The 19,637-nt window shown below is 36.5% G+C and overlaps 1 protein-coding gene across 3 annotated transcripts; it reads left to right on the plus strand.

The window, feature by feature from the left end:
* The first annotated feature begins 519 nt into the window (after window positions 1–519).
* LOC107550952 (RNA-binding protein 39-like) lies at window positions 520–13,895 on the plus strand. 3 transcript variants are annotated; one of them, XR_001604716.1, is made up of 16 exons: window positions 520–610; window positions 3,012–3,064; window positions 3,164–3,355; window positions 5,762–5,827; window positions 5,952–6,005; window positions 7,309–7,426; window positions 7,558–7,710; window positions 7,799–7,936; window positions 8,045–8,110; window positions 8,589–8,793; window positions 8,928–9,008; window positions 10,185–10,299; window positions 10,421–10,526; window positions 11,249–11,327; window positions 11,430–11,840; window positions 13,480–13,895. XR_001604716.1 is itself a non-coding variant. In XM_016232404.1 (15 exons), exons 1-15 carry the CDS (start codon window positions 530–532, stop codon window positions 11,528–11,530), a joined length of 1,608 nt encoding a protein of 535 aa, XP_016087890.1. In that variant the 5' UTR covers window positions 520–529; the 3' UTR covers window positions 11,531–12,407. The 3 variants fall into 3 exon arrangements, 1 of the variants encoding a protein (XP_016087890.1); XR_001604715.1 differs by lacking the exon at window positions 13,480–13,895 and adding an exon at window positions 13,075–13,397; XM_016232404.1 differs by lacking the exon at window positions 13,480–13,895 and having other exon boundaries at window positions 11,430–12,407.
* The last annotated feature ends 5,742 nt before the right edge of the window (window positions 13,896–19,637 follow it).

A 19,637-nucleotide genomic window follows, 5' to 3' on the forward strand; every position in this document is an offset into this window, starting at 1 on the left:
GGACGCTCCTTCGTCGAATCCGCCGGCCGCACTGTTCTCAAGCCCTCCGGCCTGCGTTTCATTGTGAAAGCTAAACTACTTTGTTTGGCCTTCCAAAAATCGACACGACTAGAAATCAGTGGTTAAGTTGTATTTACAACACTGTTCCAGAACACTTCAACCCAAATATTCAGATGTGTGCAGCACATTTTATGGAGGACCGTTTCCTGGTCCTGGGAGAGCCAGCTGTTCTGACTCACGGACTGTAAGTAAATTTTTTATATTTAAAGAGTTTTAATATTTAATATTTTTTATATTTAAAGCGAGTTATTAAATGGAAATATAACATAAATTACAGTATTCTGTCATATATGGATACGAGCGTGGCGTCTAAATTAGCTGCTTATGTAATGCTGTTGTTGTCTGGAGAGCGTGTACTGCAGCAGCACAGCTCGACTGTAAGATGTTTGTTTTTTGCTCTGTCGATAAATGAGTGCTTAAACGTTACCGCAAACTATAACTCATCAGGTTGGCTGTGTTTGTAAAATGTATGTTGCTTTTTCATATTCAGCAGGTCAGAATGGCGGATGACTTCGACGTTGAGGCCATGCTGGAAGCTCCTTATAAGAAGGTGGGTGGACGACCGGAAGTTGACGAGCTTTCTTTTTTTTTTGTAGGCATTTAAGATTAAGTTCAACAAAAATAAAAAGATGTCATGGTTTATTCATCTGTATGCATTTTCCAACGCGTATGCATATCATTCTAATGATGAGCACAAAGGGAGAAATCGTGACTTAAAAGCTTCAGTCATGAAAGAGGACTGAAGCTTTTAAGCAGTAAAAAAAATTCAAAAAACACCAAACAAATAGTCTGTATGAGTACAGTAGTCAGGTTCCAGAACTAAAAATCTAATTAGTATTTTTCCACAGGGGAATTTCTCGGTAAGGATAACTTGCCTATACATTTTAATTGGTAAAAATTTCTCCTTTTATTGTTCAGTAGAATGAAGTTTTGGAACAACATGGGTGGATAAACAATAATCAGATTTTTTATTTGTGTGTGAATTGAACTCGTGTTGTCATATGGCTACTCAGAAACCCTGCTTTTATTGTCTGTGCCTGCCTAAAGTGTAAGATTGTGTAATGTGTATGAGAGAGAGTGTGATATCCTGAATTACAAATAAATGCCCATCTATCTCTCTTTATAGACTTGCCTAATGATATCTCACCTCTACTCCCCTGAATACATCTTTGATTCCAGTGTGAACTGTGAAAAAAAGTAAGGTAGTAATTGCGCAATGTATTAATGTACTTTGATCCCAAATACAAATAGACCGCCACCATACACCTTTAAATCAATTTGGTCCCATAACGGTGAACGAATGCCAATAGATGAAACATAATGTGACATGGATCAGAGACAGTATTCAGGTTTCAGCCATGTCACCAAAAATCTGTTGAAGGTGAATCTGATGCAGTGGAAGAAAAATATACGCTACTGAAAAATCTGGGGTTGGTAAGATTATTTGTAATGTTTTGAAAAGAAGTCTTGTGCTCACCAAGACTGAATTTGATTAAAAATGTTGTAAAAACAGTGGTTTGTGAGATATCTTTATAATATCTGTTTTCTATTTTAATATAATTTCAAAAGATTTTAGTATCATTACTCCAGCCTTCAGTGTCACATGATCCTTCAGTAATCATTCTAATATTCTGATTTGCTGCTCAAGAAACATTTCTTCTTATTATCAATGTTTTCAGTATTCTTTGATAAATAGAACGTTCCCAAGAACAGTATTATTTGAAATATAAATCTTTTGTAACATTGTCTTTACTGTCACTTTTGATCAATTTAATACATCCTTGCTGAATTAAAGTATTAATAAAAGAAATTAAAAAAATAAAAACCTCTTGTTGACCGCAAACTTTTGAATGGTGGTGTACATACTATATATACACCATAGACATACGTTGTAAACGGATAAAATCAACCCCTGCCCAACATTTAAAAAAGAAAAATATGTTGAACTCAGAAATCCTTCATATTATGGAAGAAATATTTATTGCAAATGGCATTTTATTTGGTGTAGCCTTCTCATTGGACCTGGAGTCAAGAATTTAAACCCTGAAGCCTTGGACTGTACTTGACTTTACTGAAGGTCATCTTCAGTGTTCAAACCTGAAAAGAACAGAATTGTCCTGTAAATGAATTTTAAGTTTCTAAATATGAATACTGTCTCTCTACCCAATGTTTTGATGGTCTGTAAAACCGTTGACATTGGCATTTGGTTTGTGCATGTACTTAGTAATATCTCTTTATCATAAAACTGTTTGCTATTTAAAATGCTTTACCCAATAATAATTTTTATCAGTAAAGGTAGATATAAATAGAATTCTTATTGGCTTTTTTCTAAATTAACGAAAAATGCCTGTCATAGTTGTCAAAATGAGACAAATGCGTAAAAAAAGCCCTGAAAATCTTTTGATGAGGTTTTAAGTTGTGTTTTTTTTTTTTGGCTGACTTTGATGCGGTGTCTTTTGGGAGGCGATATGACTAAGCCGTGTAAATCCCTGTCTGCTTCAGGACAAGCTGTGAGACCGAGATGGCATCGAGCTCTCACAGTCCAACAGCGCAAACTGGGGAAGATCACACGGACTGACAGCCTTCACTCTGGAATGCCCTTTAGCAGCTCTATAGCATGACAACAACAAGACTTAGGCTAAAAATAGCAGGGTACCTATACTACCCTAAAAACACATGGCCTAGCATGTCAAGACCTTGAACTTAACTGACAGTTTTCAAAAAGTTAAAGACAGGCCCCCCCTCACCTCTGATTATTTACAAAAGATCATTTGATTACATTCAATTTGTACACGCTTTTATCCAAAGTGATAAAACGAGGAAAAACACAAGCAATTTATCATAAAGGCCAACAATAGTAGCATTTCTCTCTTTTCTCTTATCCCCCTCCCTTCTTAATTTCCAATGTTTCCTCTCCATCCTCATGTTGTTCTTTTATCAATCCTGTTCAGGGTGAAAGCAAGTCCTCTAGCGCCGATGGTCATAATGAGGAACGCAGCAAAAAGTAAGCAAAACCCTTCTGTATTTTTGTCATCCTGCTTTTCAGGTAAATTAAGTACACATATTGGTAATGAATGAATTTGTGTCTTATTTTTTCACGTAGGAAAAGACGCAGCGGCAGTCGTAGTCCGAGCCCAGGTCGGCAGGGGAGTAGAAGCGGGGGCCACAAGAAGAGCCACGAGCGACGCAGGAGCCGTAGCCGCGAGCAGAAACTTTCACGGAGCAGAGAACAGAAGCGGTCGCGATCCCGCAGCAAGGATCGGGGTGGACGTTATCGTGGACGCAAAACCCCCTTGTAAGTTAACCCCCGATTCTGTTATTTTTCTTGGGTTATCTTGGGTATTCAGTGTTGTAAATTGTCACTCGGTCATCAACAACACAGTAAAATAGTTAAAGAAATGGTTCGCCCAGAAATGAAAATTCGACCCTCATGACATTTCAAAACCCATAAGACTTCAGAACACAAATTAAGAGATCATCTTATTTGTCCTTTCAAACTATAATTTCAAGCTTTGAAAAGTTCATTAAGACATCGTAAACGTAATCAATATGATTTTTGCCGTTTAATCCAAGTCTTCCAAAGAAACATGCACACATTGCATGCTTTTATTCCCATATGAACGTTGAAATTTCCAATGTTTCCTCTCCATCCTCATGTTGTTCTTTTATCAATCCTGTTCAGGGTGAAAGCAAGTCCTCTAGCGCCGATGGTCATAATGAGGAACGCAGCAAAAAGTAAGCAAAACCCTTCTGTATTTTTGTCATCCTGCTTTTCAGGTAAATTAAGTACACATATTGGTAATGAATGAATTTGTGTCTTATTTTTTCACGTAGGAAAAGACGCAGCGGCAGTCGTAGTCCGAGCCCAGGTCGGCAGGGGAGTAGAAGCGGGGGCCACAAGAAGAGCCACGAGCGACGCAGGAGCCGTAGCCGCGAGCAGAAACTTTCACGGAGCAGAGAACAGAAGCGGTCGCGATCCCGCAGCAAGGATCGGGGTGGACGTTATCGTGGACGCAAAACCCCCTTGTAAGTTAACCCCCGATTCTGTTATTTTTCTTGGGTTATCTTGGGTATTCAGTGTTGTAAATTGTCACTCGGTCATCAACAACACAGTAAAATAGTTAAAGAAATGGTTCGCCCAGAAATTAAAATTCGACCCTCATGACATTTCAAAACCCATAAGACTTCAGAACACAAATTAAGAGATCATCTTATTTGTCCTTTCAAACTATAATTTCAAGCTTCGAAAAGTTCATTAAGACATCGTAAACGTAATCAATATGATTTTTGCCGTTTAATCCAAGTCTTCCAAAGAAACATGCACACATTGCATGCTTTTATTCCCATATGAACGTTGGTGAACGCACATGTATATAGCTTATAAAATATGATAAACGTAAACTCAACTGCAAACCTCATTGGTTTTTACCCAGCAAGTAAGCACAGTTAAACTTCTGTTTACCAGATTTCATGAGCTATACTGTATGTTTTAAAGATGAGTTCAAGTCATACAGGTTTGAAACAACATGAGGGTGAGTAAATGATGACAGAATTTTCCTTTTTTTCACAGACCATGGACCAATTTGAATATATTGCCACATGTTGTGTATATGGGAAGCATAGTTTAGTTTGTTGTAACTAGAGAGTGGTCAGTGTCTTGCTAAATGTGCATCTGCTTCGCTAAGAATGCAAAAGTACTTGAATCTTACGTTCCTTTACGCTGCGGCACATTGCAATGTTTTTGAAGATGCCTGGTGCTTGTTTTGAGAAATTCTCAGAATAGAAAACCTGGAGGCGACATCCATCCAGGCCTACTGTGTTCTGGTTCACGCGGGCCACCTTAACCGCAAGTTCATTGGCCAGTTGCAGTCACATGACTCAGCATGGCCTTATGGAGCAAGCAGTCATCACCCACTTCTTCAGTGATCATGATTGCAAAAATATATATTTTTCCATTGGGTGTAATATTCATCATAATATAATATAATGCCCTTACAGAGGAAACAGTGATCGCCTACTTTTTCCGTGACCATGGTTGCATTTTTTCCATAAAATAAATTTCAATATAATATGTGACCCTGGACCACATAACCAGTCATAAGGGTCAAGTTATTGAAATTGAGATTTATACATAATCTGTAAGCTGAATAAATAAGTTTTCCATTGATGTATGGTTTGTTAGGATAGGCCAATATTTGGCCGAGATTCAACTATTTGAATTTCTGAAATCTGAGTGTGCAAAAAAATCTAAATATTGAGAAAATCGCCTTTAAAGTTGTCCAAATGAAGCTCTTAGCAATGCATAGTACTAATCATTTATTTACGCTAGGAAATTTACAAAATATCTTCATGGAACATTACCTTTACTTTATCTTCACATATAATATAATATAGGGTTATGGGTAGTGTTGTTTTTCCACTTTAATTTGGCTGTTTAACATGATTTTTAAAGAAACTGAAATCGCACATGTGATTTCTACCAATATCATTGCATAACTCATGTTTGGTCTCTCTTTTTCACACTAAATCTTGTGAATGCAGTTTTTTTAGCTCAGGAACCCATAGTTTTGCCATGGCTTGCAATGGTTTTTCACTGGATACTTGCCCTCCTGCACCAGTATGTAGTAGCCCTCGCATGGCCACGATGGTTGAAAGTTGACTGCTTTAACGCTGAGACAAACCCTTGTTTTATATGTCATAGTATGGGGCCGAAATTAAATGGTGGTCCCGGAGGGAAGATCGGCCCACAACATTTCACCAAACACAGGTGATCTCATCTGTGACTCTTGCTGCCTGTTGTGTGCTGAATGTGTGCTGATGTGTACATCTGTCATGAGTAATCATACACGGATGGGTGAGAAACACAGACTGACGGAGTATTCTGACTCTAGTCGCAGGCGCTCTCGGAGCAGAAGCCCGTTTAAGAAGGACAAAAGCCCTGTCAGGTGAGACGCTCATCACTGTCTGACTCTGCTGTAGTACTGAAGTATTGAACACCTTAAAAAGGTCCTTAATTGGCACTGATGGTTCCATGAAGAACCTGCAACATCCATGGAACCTTTCCAGTGCACAAACGGTTCTTTATAATGGAATTATGTTCTTCAGATGATTAAAGTATTCTTCACACTAAGAAAACATGGTTCTTTTAAGAACTGTTCACTGAAAAATTCTTTGGGGAACCCAAAATGGTAGTTCTGTTGTATCATTATGAAAACCCCCTTTTGGAACCTTTGTATTTAAGAGTAAAGTATTATCGCAAATTATTCCATTACCACATGTGACATGTTATTTATTTTATATGACACTAAGAAGAGGCAAGGAGAAATCATTAATGGTAATGCACATAATAATCATTAATTAATGCACTTAAGCTGAGAAAAGGAAGTGGGTGCAGTTATTTTTAAAAGGCGTTAAAGGCACTGTTAACTCTTCTGCCTCGTACTTAATATTATATATCAAGCCTACAGCTCTCAGAAACGTCTACATAATTGTGCAATTGTTTCAATTCATTAATGTTGTTCAATATAGTCAATAGAAATACACAAAATGTCATTTTAATAGAGAATGATAAGGTCCTTTTAGCCTGACATGAATGTTTTTCAAACGTATTTATTCTGTTTGAAGTCATGGATAATCTAGTCCATTGTTTGCACACTATTTCAAAACATAAAAAGCTCATATACAGGTGAAATGTAATGTTTGTATTCTGGTATTATTTTATGAACTTATTATAAAATAAAATGACATCAAATATCAAGTTATATTGTCTTAAATCTTGAGCACATGTTAGCCTACAAATCTTCTTAATCATTATTTTCAAGGTAAAATAAAGAGGTTTTAAGCATAAATGTAACTTATGTTTCAAATTTTGCCAATAGGTCAAGAAAAATAAACTTAATGATGTGTAAAACATCTCTTAATATTTTACAGGATCTTGCTTCTCAAGTTAATGTCTTGTTTTAAGTTTGTTTAGATATGTTTTACTTTAATAAGACGTTTTGCAGTGTGTTCAGTTATATAGAACTTAGAACAGGATTTTCATTTCAGTACATTATCTTGTGGCCAAGAGATATGAATTTAAACCTAGTAGTTTATATTTTAAAAGATAAACTTTATGGAATGGCGATGATCTTTATTTATAGTTAGAAAATTGTTTATGCTGTGGGAATGTCCATGAGCATAAGCTTTATTTCCAGAGCGAATGATTTGTGTTTCAGTGGTTGATGACCTGTGTGTTTCTTCAAACAGACAACCTTTAGATAATCTGAGCCCAGAGGAGAGAGACGCCCGTACAGTGTTCTGCATGCAGCTCGCTGCCAGAATTAGACCCAGAGATCTGGAAGATTTCTTCTCTGCAGTGGGAAAAGTATGATGCCCTTAATTAAAACCAACTTAGTTGTGATACATTTTTTTGGTGGTTCTTTCTTTTTTACTCTCCATTTACTGATGTTAAATGACAAATAAAGCATATGAGAGCTTTTGTATCCATCGTTTAAGGTTCGTGACGTAAGGATGATCTCGGATAGAAACTCTCGGAGGTCGAAGGGCATTGCCTACATTGAGTTTGTGGAGGCGACATCGGTACCGCTGGCGATCGGCCTGACGGGGCAGAGGGTTCTGGGAGTGCCTATCATAGTCCAGGCTTCACAGGTCAGAGCATTAACGGACTGCAAATCCCCCGTCCGCTACCTAATCCAGTGCATGTGAATCATTTTGTTGAATTGTTTGCGTATTTCAGGCTGAGAAGAACAGGGCAGCAGCCATGGCCAGCATGCTTCAGAGAGGTGGTGCAGGACCCATGCGGCTGTATGTGGGCTCCCTGCACTTCAATATAACTGAAGACATGCTCAGGGGCATTTTTGAGCCGTTTGGAAAGGTGCAGTTGACATTTGAAATGGTTTTAGATGCATAAATAAGCCGCTAAACCAGGATAAAACTAGTGAATCTGCTCTTAACGTGAGGTCTCCCCCCCCCCTCTTTTCAGATTGAGGGCATCCAGCTAATGATGGACAGTGAGACTGGCAGGTCGAAAGGATACGGATTCATATCAGTGAGTTTATCAAAATGCTAATTTACTAAGGTTAAAGGGGCCATATTTGACATTTTATTCATCTGATTGAATAGATAATCAGTGGATGAATAGTCAAGCATCTTGGTCCTTCCTTATTGTTACTGTCATCATGGATGTGAGTAGAGCTGCATAAAAAAGTTTGATTATCAGTATGATAGTAGTAACTATTATAATCTTTTTTATTATTATTTTTATTAAACACAATAGGAATTATTACTGTTGTAATATTTTACTGTAAAATTAAAATTAAGAAAAATAATAGTAATAATAAAGTTGAGTTTGTATCTGTGATTTCTAAATGATCCATTTTTGCAGCTTTTTTCATCCTGTTGTGACTGGCAAAGGAAACACTATATCTACATAATGCAAAAAAAATTTGCATTTCAGAAAGACAAGGACAGTTCTATTTTGCCATTGTGTCATAAATCCAATGCTGATTAACTGTCTGTTTGTGCAGTTTGCAGATGCAGAATGTGCTAAAAAAGCCCTGGAGCAGCTAAATGGTTTCGAGCTTGCGGGGCGGCCAATGAAGGTGGGTAATGTTACAGAGCGTTCGGATGCCTCGTCTGCAAGTTCCTTCCTGGACAATGATGAACTGGAGAGAACTGGCATTGACTTGGGCACAACAGGTCGACTTCAGCTGATGGCAAGACTCGCAGAAGGTACAGATTAAACGCTGCACGTTACTGTCTCTCAGATGTGCCAATGACTGATTCAAACTACTTGTGTATTTGTTATTCCATATGATATTGCATTGTTGTAATCTCATTTATACGTGTCTCTGGGATGTTTTTAGGTACAGGACTGCAGATTCCTGCTGCTGCTAAGCAGGCCTTACAGATGAGCGGCTCTGTGGCATTTGGAAATCTGGCAAATGGTGCGTCTTCGAGAAATTGTCATATTCCTATGTTAGAATCCATTAAGTTGATGGAGTTTGAAGTGCACTGAGGTCCTGAGAATTTGCGCCTAGGGGCGATTTGACAAATCTGAGCAGAGCTTGTTGTTCCCACCCTTTATTGATTCTTCAGAAGGCTTAAGGCCGTTTCACACTGAGTGTGATGCGAAAAAGCGAGGCGAATCGCCGATAAACGGTGCTTTCACACCGAGCGCGAAACAATTAATTGCCTTCTGCTAATTCACGCCTGCTAGGTGGCGCCGACCAACAATGCATTTTCCTCAGATATGTATCTTGTATCTCGAATACGCTTTTTCGGTGTTTGTTTAAGGGGTGGTTACACTGCACTTTTCGTTCCATTGACTTCCATTCATGCGAATGCGTCAGACCGGAAACGCAAGCTCATGCAAAAAATTTTGCATTTCGCTGCGTTCCAAAGTTCAAGTTTGGTGAACTCTGACCTGCGAATTCGCATCACGTGAAGACGTGTGACCAGTAGAAGATCGATACGTCACTGCGTGACCGCTCTGTACAGAAATTCAAAAATGGAGGAAGTGCTCATTTTAGCCATACGCAGCATCCTATTTTATATAATACATCTTTAAAAGATTATAAAAATCAAATAAAAAATTAAGCTGCATGGTTCACGGTGTCAATGGAAACAGGAACAGACGGTACATTTGAATGCGGACACATTTTTATCATTTGTTTATTGCTTAGTGTGCGTGTGTATATATAAATATATGAGAGCGAGAGTACAATATAATTATTATACACAAGTGTATTTTTATTATTGTCATATCCTACTCAGGCCCATATTCGCAGCAGCGTCCGAAAAAATTTTGCACGCTCAAAGTCTAGTGTGACCGCCCCTTTACACTGGTTTTATCAAAACAGAGCCACCACTCTCACTCTTTTGTGCAACAGCAACTGTTTCGGGCACGTGATCTAAGCTCAAATCTAATTGGACAGCCCATTCGTCGCAGAGCGACGGGGAAAAAACAGGATGGAAAAAAAAACTCACTTTTTCGTGCCGCGAAAGATGGCACCTGGTGTGAATAACCCTATAGGGATCCATTGTTTCGATTCATTGCTCCAAATTTTCATGTGAAAAGGCCTTTACAGTGACAGTTATGTATGTTTTTGTGCCACTGACAGCCTTAACCACACAACCTCTTGTCCCCAATCCCGGGATGAACCAAGCTATGAACCTTCCAAGTCAGCCACTGGCTACGCACTGTTTGCAGCTCTCCAACATGTTCAGTCCACAGACGTAAGTTGCATTTATTATTAAAACTATCCTTGACAATATAGTGTATGTGATGTCGAATGGCATGTGTCCTTCTTAAAAGAAAGAAATTGATAATAACATTTCTTGTTGTGTTGCTTTGTAGGGAAAACGATCCTGGCTGGGACCTGGAGATAAAGGATGATGTCATCGAAGAGTGCAGAAAACACGGAGGCATTGTTCACATATACGTCGACAAGAACTCTGCTGAAGTAAGTCGTCACCTTCATACAGTGGCTATAAAAAGTCTACACACCCCTATTAATGTCACTTTTTAAAAAACCACTTTCAATGCAGTGTGAAAACCAGTAAAGTTTTACATTTAAAAAGCAGCAACATTAACAGTGTGTGTAAACTTTTTATAGCCACAGTAGTTGAATACTTGTCTTGTCACATGATCCTTCATAGATATGGCATTAAATAAAAATATACTAACTACTACTCCTACTGATACTTCATAGATCATTCTAATATGCAGATTTTCTGCTCAATTAAAAAAAAAAAAAACTATTTTAATGCAACTTTCTGAATAAACGTTTGAACAATTGCATTTGTTGTACAAAATAAAACCATTTTTCACTTTTTTCAGATTTTGTAAAAACGTCTTTTCAGTCCATTTTAATTACATTTTTAAAAATAAATTTTAATAAAATGACCATATAGGTAATATAGCAATTATGGAATCATTTCTGACCCATTATGGTTATGAGAATTTAGGGGAATATGCTTATTTGTCATAATTAATTGAAAATAATATCACAATCTGTTGGTCCTGAAAAGATTATTCATATTCTAAATGCAAATTAGTGTGTGTGATTTTGGGGTAAAATGGGACCTGAACATGTTTTTTGAGACTTGCCCCTACGTTCTAGGGTTCAAAAAGGCTGCCTGTCTTTTTTCCCCAAAAAGCCTAATTTTTGCTCTTGTTTGGCAGGGAAATGTTTATGTAAAGTGTGCAACCATCCCAGTAGCAATGGCTGTTGTAAGCGCCCTGCACGGTCGGTGGTTTGCAGGTAAGCCAATCTCACTTTCTACCATCTACCAATCTTTCCTCTCCATAGAAAGCCTTGTGTTGTTGTGTATGACATTAATCGCACTCTCCTTCCCTTTAACAGGTAAAATGATCACAGCTGCCTACGTGCCTCTCCCTGCGTACCATAACCTGTTTCCAGATGCTGCCACAGCCACAGAGCCCCTGAGGCCCATGCACCGGTGATCCACGGAGTGACCCCTGCTTCGTCTGGATCCGTACGCTTACCCTACAACCCCTTCCCAAATGAACAGAGGCAGTCCTTTCATGGAGGGCCGTCTAATGTATGGAGTTGGACTGTATTTTCATATTATATTTTAGCAGGGGTGTTGTTCTGCGGTTAGAATCACCTTCTCTGCGTTTCGCAAGCTTCAGACCAGCTCTCAGCTACAGTGGTCTATTGATAAGTGAAAACCTGTAACATCGTCGCCCTCTCTAGATGAGCTCTTGACTCCCGAAAACCGGTTTTGAAGGAGATTCTGGCGTTTTTTGAAAGGTATTTGAGCATCTTTCTGTTTGTTTGATTTTTCTTGTAAGGTTTCTTTCTCTGTTTGGTCTTCAAGTCAAAGTTTTCATCAGTCTTCATCTTTCAATGACATTCATTTTCCTTTGTTTCTTCATTTTTAAGTAACAAAAGACAACAAAAAAAAAGATTTTTTTTTCTGCAGTCTAGTTGAGCTGTTTAGCTTTCTAAAACATCTTTGAATTTATAACTTTTCATAATCAAGAATAGATTTTTCTAAAATCTTCTACTGATTAAATGACTTTCACAACACTGTGTAAAAATGAGTTCTGTCTTTGTATTGATGCTGTTATTAAGGGTTGATAGACATGTTTTATTACGAGCAGAGCACCTCTAGAGGGAGATGTTAGTATGTTTTACAGTCTAGTTTATTGAATAATGAAGTGTTAAAGGGATAATTCACAAAAATAAAAATTGTCTTAATTTACTCACCTAAATGTTGTTTCAAACCTTTATGACTTCTGTGAAACATTGAAGCTATTTTGAGAAATTATTATAATTTCTTTTAATTTAATCACCGAAGCTGTTTGGTTACAGACATTGTTCAAAATATCTTCTTATGTAGAAAAATGAAAGAAAGAAAGTCATACAATTTTGTAATGACATGAGGGTGAGTATATGGCAGGATTTTAATATTTGAGTGAATACTTTAAAGTCACTTTAAACTACTGTTTTCTGGATGCATATGATATGGAAAATTATGATTTAAAAGACTTTTTTCAGATTTTAAAATACTAAGATCAAAACATTAATAACTACAATCAGAAACGTTTATATAAAAATAGCTGGTAAATAATACAAATGTAATTATTGGAATTAAGTGTGACTGAAATATTACATCAAAGTAGGCACTTTGTCTAGTACAGATGACCGCTCTGCGCACTCTTGAATGAACTCATTTTAAGGGTGCAGGCAGCTTTATTATTAACCTTAACCAGACATGTAAACTCTGCTAGATGAAATAGATAATGTGAAATGTAATGTGTCTTGAGCCATCTGTCAACTTCAGTGTGATTACAACACTAGAATCAATTCCAAAATCCCATAATGGAGCATTGGGGCTTAATGAAATATTGCATAAAATCTTGTATAGCAGGTTAATGTGATTTATTTGAGCTGCACTGAAACCTTGGGAATTTGCCTCAGGAAGTAGCTTGAATCTGACAAATCTGAGCAGCTAAAGCCAAACCTTCTCTTCCAATCCCAGGATGAACCAGCTCAGCCACAGGCAATACTCCAACTTTCCCAGACAATATGGTCAACATAAGGTCAAATGGGATGTGTCCTGGCTAAAAAGGTAGACACTCTCTGTGAGCGAGCAGCTGTCTGTTTGTGTGTGGTGTGATGCCAGACTTGTGTTTAAAGGCACACCTTCCAGCCAATCAGATTTTTTTAATTCTTATGTACTTATAGGGATAGTTTACCCATAAATAAATTCTCATCATTGATTTACCCTCATGTTGTTCCAAACCAGTATGAACTTCTTCTCCAGACATAAAGGAAGATATTTTTAAGAATGCTGATAACCATTTTTGGTACCATTGACTTATTGTACAGGGGGGGGACAGATATTTTTCCTAATAGCTGTTTTTTTTTTATTATTGAACCGCAGGACCAGGATTGAGAAAGACTGATCTAGTGGCTGCAGAAATGCAATGCAAGTATCTAAAACAATAAAGGACAAGGTTCAAGTGTATTAAAAACTTCAATGTGGGTTGAATGCAGATTACAAAAAAAAAAACACTAAAAGAGGACAATGTTCAAACGTTCAGCTTTTACGTCATCTCTCAGTGGACTGGCGGACTCAAGTTCTGTGAGACTTCTCTAAGAACCATACAGACCATGACATGACATAGCAGCCAAGATGGGTTTTTTTGGTTCTGTATATCCAGCTACTTCCTTTGAGGAATCCTGTGCCCCATCTGTGGTAATAAATCAAATATGACATTAAATCGGCCTGATCTCAGAGACGCCTTATGATCTGCCAGCCAATCTGTCATCTCATTGAGTCGGAAAAATTTTGCGGTTCATGTTGAGAATAGATGCTGCCTCATTTTGAGAAATTACCACACACAAAAAAAAAAGAAATACAAATATTATGCTTCAGTGGCTTGTTTGCCGTATTATATTTTAATATCTTATATTACTTTTTACAAATATAAGTATGTAAGTCAATGGCTACCAGCAACTAGTGTTATCTGCAAGTAGGCCTACAGTTTTTAAAAAGATTTCAGATTTGAAGTAGGCTAAGTTACACTAAAAGTGCATAATTTCAATACAGTTAAGTGCACTTCTTTTTCACAAGGGTATCAGTATAAAAAAAAAAAAAACGTACAAATCGAATATTTCCCTTATTTTTCAAAGCAGGGTAACTGCATGTGGGAGACTTCTGATTCATATATGTAAAATAAACAACAAAAAGAAAAGTGCAGTAAATAGTCAAACTGTTTGCGTTCCAAACCAATGTGTTTATGATAATTAAAATAACAATGACAAATACGGGTTTGCAACATTAAGCAGCATTACGGACTGTTTTTGTTTAGCCGAAATAACTAAGCGGCCGACACCGGAAGTCTCGCACATTCAACATAAAAATGGCCACACCCCAAAAAAATTAGGTGAAAAGGAAAATCTCAAAAATCTGTTGGCCGGAGACCACTTCATTTTTTTTATAAAAATCTAATGAAGTAAAACACACTCACAGTTTTGGCATTGTGTTTATGTTCTGTAGAGTTGACGTTGTCTTGTTTACTGAGCAGAAGACATCTAGAGGGAGCTGTGAGTCTATTTACACACTCTTTTCCATTGCGTGGTAAGCATTTGCCACATTTGAAGTTTTGAAAAAAAAAAAAAACGTACAAATCGAATATTTCCCTTATTTTTCAAAGCAGGGTAACTGCATGTGGGAGACTTCTGATTCATATATGTAAAATAAACAACAAAAAGAAAAGTGCAGTAAATAGTCAAACTGTTTGCGTTCCAAACCAATGTGTTTATGATAATTAAAATAACAATGACAAATACGGGTTTGCAACATTAAGCAGCATTACGGACTGTTTTTGTTTAGCCGAAATAACTAAGCGGCCGACACCGGAAGTCTCGCACATTCAACATAAAAATGGCCACACCCCAAAAAAATTAGGTGAAAAGGAGAATCTCAAAAATCTGTTGGCCGGAGACCACTTCATTTTTTTTATAAAAATCTAATGAAGTAAAACACACTCACAGTTTTGGCATTGTGTTTATGTTCTGTAGAGTTGACGTTGTCTTGTTTACTGAGCAGAAGACATCTAGAGGGAGCTGTGAGTCTATTTACACACTCTTTTCCATTGCGTGGTAAGCATTTGCCACATTTGAAGTTTTGGAAATTACATTAAAGACACTCTTAGAAAAATGCATGCATACGGAATGTTTTGACTGTTTGAACCAGTTACAACATCTGGTTATCTATTTACACATGTATATATTTATATGTGAACATGGTGTGGAGTTGTCGTTCATTCTGTGCTTGTTCTATTGTGCTGGGCAGCTTGAGAAACAAAACCGTGTAAATCCAAAGTATTAGGCATACCAAAAGTCTGTTTGATACTAGGAACCTAGGAAGTGGTCAACAACAGAGTTTCCTAATAATGGAGAGCCAAACACTGCTTTCCCTTGTGAAAAGGCAACCGACTAGCAGACAGGAATGCTCTACAGGAAAAATCCATGTGCAAATCAAAAACAGTACTTTGATGTTCACAGACATCTGTGATCAAGGCTAACCTTGGCAGGAATGAAAAAAAGTGTAGGAAAGAATGAGAATTAATTGCAGAACTGCAACTCATGGCACAATTGGTTGCCACAATTTTTATTCTTTGTAATTGGTGCATTTGATTTGCGTGTTTACATCATAGCTAAACATATTTACAGACGTATTTTTTAGTGTTTGCTCATTTGTCTATAGACATTTAGAAAAGATCTTTTTGATGTTTGTGATTTAGAATGAATATAAAACTGACTTTTTAAAGACGTTTATCAGATGTTCGTTCACAGCAGATGCTTTTAACACTCTTTAACAGATTAACTGCAGACCTACAATAAAGTGATTTATTGATATAAGCTAACAATGTGCAAATGCAAAGTCAAGAAACACTGAACATGGATTTTATTCATTTGTTTGTGACAAAATAATGCTGTTATCTCAATGGGGATAATGATTTAATTGTATGCTCCATGTGCTAACCATGTTTCAACTCTTTTACAATTTCTCAGAAGCTTTTAACATTTCTCAGAAAATGTTAACATTTTTCACTGCCTTTCAAAACTTCATGTCAGTAAGATTTTTAAAAGAAGCCTTTTATGCTCACCACGGCTGATTTTATTTGATCAAAAACAAAGTAAATTGTATTGCAATGTAAAATTACTGTTTAATGTTTGAATATAAAATGAAATTCAGTCCTGTGATTGTGAAACTGAATTTTAGCAGTCATTACTCCAGTGTTCAGTTTCACATGATCCTTCAGAAATCATTCTGATTTGCTGCTTAAGTAACATTTCTGATTATCAATGATGAAAACATTTGTGCTGCTTGATATTGGAAACTGTGATACATTTTTCAGGATTCTTTGATGAATACAAAGTTCAAAGGAAAAGCATTTATATGAAATATAATTTTTTTTGTAACATTATAAATGTCTTTACTGTCATCTTTGATCAATTAATGCATCCTTGATGAAGAAAAGTATTAATTTCTTTCTAAAAACAACAGTCTTATTGACCCCAAACATTTAAACGATAGTGTACAGAATATTAGTTTTATAATATTTAAAAGTTTTAGAGAGAAGATTTGTTTTAACAAAAAACTTAACCCTGTTTCAACCAACCCTGGTTCCTCTTATTTTATTAATTAATGAATTAATTACTTACTTGCTCTTGTTCTTGCATGCACTGCTGCAACTGTCTGTTGTGGAACTGCAATGAAAATGCCATTTAGATACAAATAAATACAACCTTCATCTCACTGTGGACCCTTCATAAAGTAGCCTAAACTGAATATTAATTTTGGTTGTGACAGGAATACACCCAGTCAGCCTTCAAATCTCGTTCACCAGAAAGTCCTGGTTTTCTGCTAAATATAAGCTCTTCCTTTTTACTAAGAAGACTGGCTTGTTTTAATCTTCAGCAGACGTCCGAAAATCTCTACCACATTTCTTTGGTTTTAATTTAGAGAGAAGTCTGTGAATGTTTAATGCTTTAGCCAAATGGCGGCACACACTCCTACAGAAACGTAGACAGAAACAAAATGCAAATTGAAAAGCTCAAGTGGGCCGTCCGGAAACATTTGTGTCTGGAATTGTTTTCTTCTGTTTTGTTATAGTAGATAATATGCCATCCTACTTGGATTTTGGCTTTGTGTGGAAAACCGAAAGAAAGTTCCCATAATATAACTTATGAACTAAATATAAATGAGCAAAATTGCCCTCTTAAAATGTACTGTTGTCAGCTCAAACAGCATTTTCATGTCAGCATGTCACCAAAAAAAACACTTTTTGAAAAATAGGCAGATAAGTGAGACAGTGTTATCTTAAAGGAACAGTTCACCAAAAATGAAAATCCATCCAAGAACAGATTTGGAGAAATGTAGCATTACATCACTTGCTCACCAATGGATTCTCTGCAGTGAATGGGTGCCGTCAGAATGAGAGTCCAAACAGCTGAACAATAAATAGTCCAGTCCATCTAATGTGAAGCAAAAAGCTGCATGTTTGAAAGAAACATCCATCAAAAAGATTTTTTTTTGGCTTCAAACCATTGCTTCCGCCTAAAATACAAGTCTCTCTATCCATAATATTGCTTTTTCCATTGAAAAGTTGTCTTGTCTGAATCAGGAGAGAAATATGCACAGGTCAAGTACTTTTTACAGTCCAAAACGTTCCAGTTGACGTATGGATTTTGAAGTCAAACTGAAAAATGAGTGTTTACTATTGTCATTTTGCATTATTGACACACTATTTTCCTAATTAATGCTGTTCAGTTGCTTTGACACGATCTGTATTGTTAAAAGCGCTATATAAATAAAGGTGACTTGACTTGACTTTTTCACTGAGGGTTGTGTTGTTATGGATTATGGACCCGTTGTTTGGCCAGTTTAAAGTTAAAACACCTTAATGATGGATTTGTTTTTTCCAAACACAGCTTTTTGATTCACAAGCCATTCATTGATAGACTGGAGTCTTGTTGTGAAATATTAGGGTGTTTTAATCAGCTGTTTGGACTCTCATTCTGACGGCACCCATTCACTGCAGAGGATCCATTGGTGAGCAACTGATGTAATGCTAAATCCATTCTGATGAGGAAACAAACTTTTCTGCATCTTGAACAGCCTGAGGGTGAGTATATTTTCAGGGTAATGATGTAAAGGGTGATTAAAATTTTTTGGTGAGCATTTTTATTTTATTTTTTTTACATGCAGTACTTTGCCCAATAAATGTTTTTGACCATTTTAGCTCAATCTCAATCAAAATTTATATTTACTTCATACTGGACATGGAAAGAAATTAAGAAACTGTTCTGCATCAACAAAGTTGGTAACACTTTAGAATAACAGTACATGAATTAGCATGTACTAATACCTGAATTAATAATTACTTGACTATGAACTAATGATGAGTTAAGATATGTATTAATCAAGAACTAATGAAGAACTAACTTAACTACGAGATGAGTCATATGAACTACTGCATGAATAACACTACCTTAATTACATGTTAGTTCCTGCATGTTAGTTGATGTATTAATTAACACTCTGGGGTAAATTAAATCAAACATGCTCTAGAAGCAAGATGTATGAAAATGGCACAATGTAAAATTGTTTATAAATTTGCCAACTGCAGTTGTCACAAACATCAGTGAACGACAGTGGATTTCTTGCAATATTTACGTTTAACCTAACTCATCCAACACACAATGATGCATTCATAATTAAAAAACAATTTCATCTCATTCTGTTTTGAGTGATTCCACTGCTGCCATCCTACAATAGCGTATTCATTAAGCAGGTGCAATTTTCCAAATTAAAATCAGTGTTAGCATAGTGATGATGGTTATCACCAGTGTTGGGGGTAACTCATTACAAGTAATGTGAGTTACGTAAACAGATTACTTTTCTTTAAGTAACTAGTAAAGTAACGCATTACTTTATTAATTTACAAGAAAATATCTGAGTTACTTTTTCAAAAAAGTAATGCCAGTTACTTTGTTTTCCCATTTATTGACTGACAGCTCTCCTGTCCCCATATTGGGAGAAATCAGGAGTACAGAGGCATTGTGTGCGCTGTGTGAACATGATTTCTGTAGTAACATGTTACTGTAGTTCTAGACTAAATGTGAATGTGCATTAATTCATCCCACTCACAAAAAAACAGATTTAGTATTCATCAAAATGAATTAAAACAGTGAAATGCGAACTCAGAATATGATGCAAACCTGCAATAATTACATATGTAAAATAACACAAATGTATCTAATCCCATTTTATTAACCAATATCTTTGCTGCTGACCTTTGATGATCCAGTTCAACCATACTAATAAGCAAACATGACTTTAGAGATTAACAATTGTGCTTTGTTTTTTTATTGATGAAGAGTGTTTCTTCTCCTGCGTTCTACTGTACAGACGTGAATTTACTTTTGCTTCAGCCTGAGGTTTATTCATTACACTTTTTGGTGTGAAAGGGCTTTTATATTTGCTATAAATAGAACTTCTTATATTAAAAACAATCAAGCCCTGCT

This window comes from Sinocyclocheilus grahami, unplaced genomic scaffold, assembly GCF_001515645.1.
Source record: "Sinocyclocheilus grahami isolate Dianchi unplaced genomic scaffold, SAMN03320097.WGS_v1.1 scaffold410.1, whole genome shotgun sequence".
Lineage (NCBI taxonomy): Eukaryota > Metazoa > Chordata > Actinopteri > Cypriniformes > Cyprinidae > Sinocyclocheilus > Sinocyclocheilus grahami.

Bases quoted from the DNA above. Each gene is read 5' to 3' on its own strand.
- LOC107550952 (XM_016232404.1), top strand. From the start codon at position 530: ATGTTGCTTTTTCATATTCAGCAGGTCAGAATGGCGGATGACTTCGAC. The intron at 9,009-10,184 runs GTGCGTCTTCGA...TGCCACTGACAG, and splicing joins ATTTGGAAATCTGGCAAATG to CCTTAACCACACAACCTCTT. The intron at 10,300-10,420 runs GTAAGTTGCATT...GTTGCTTTGTAG, and splicing joins AACATGTTCAGTCCACAGAC to GGAAAACGATCCTGGCTGGG.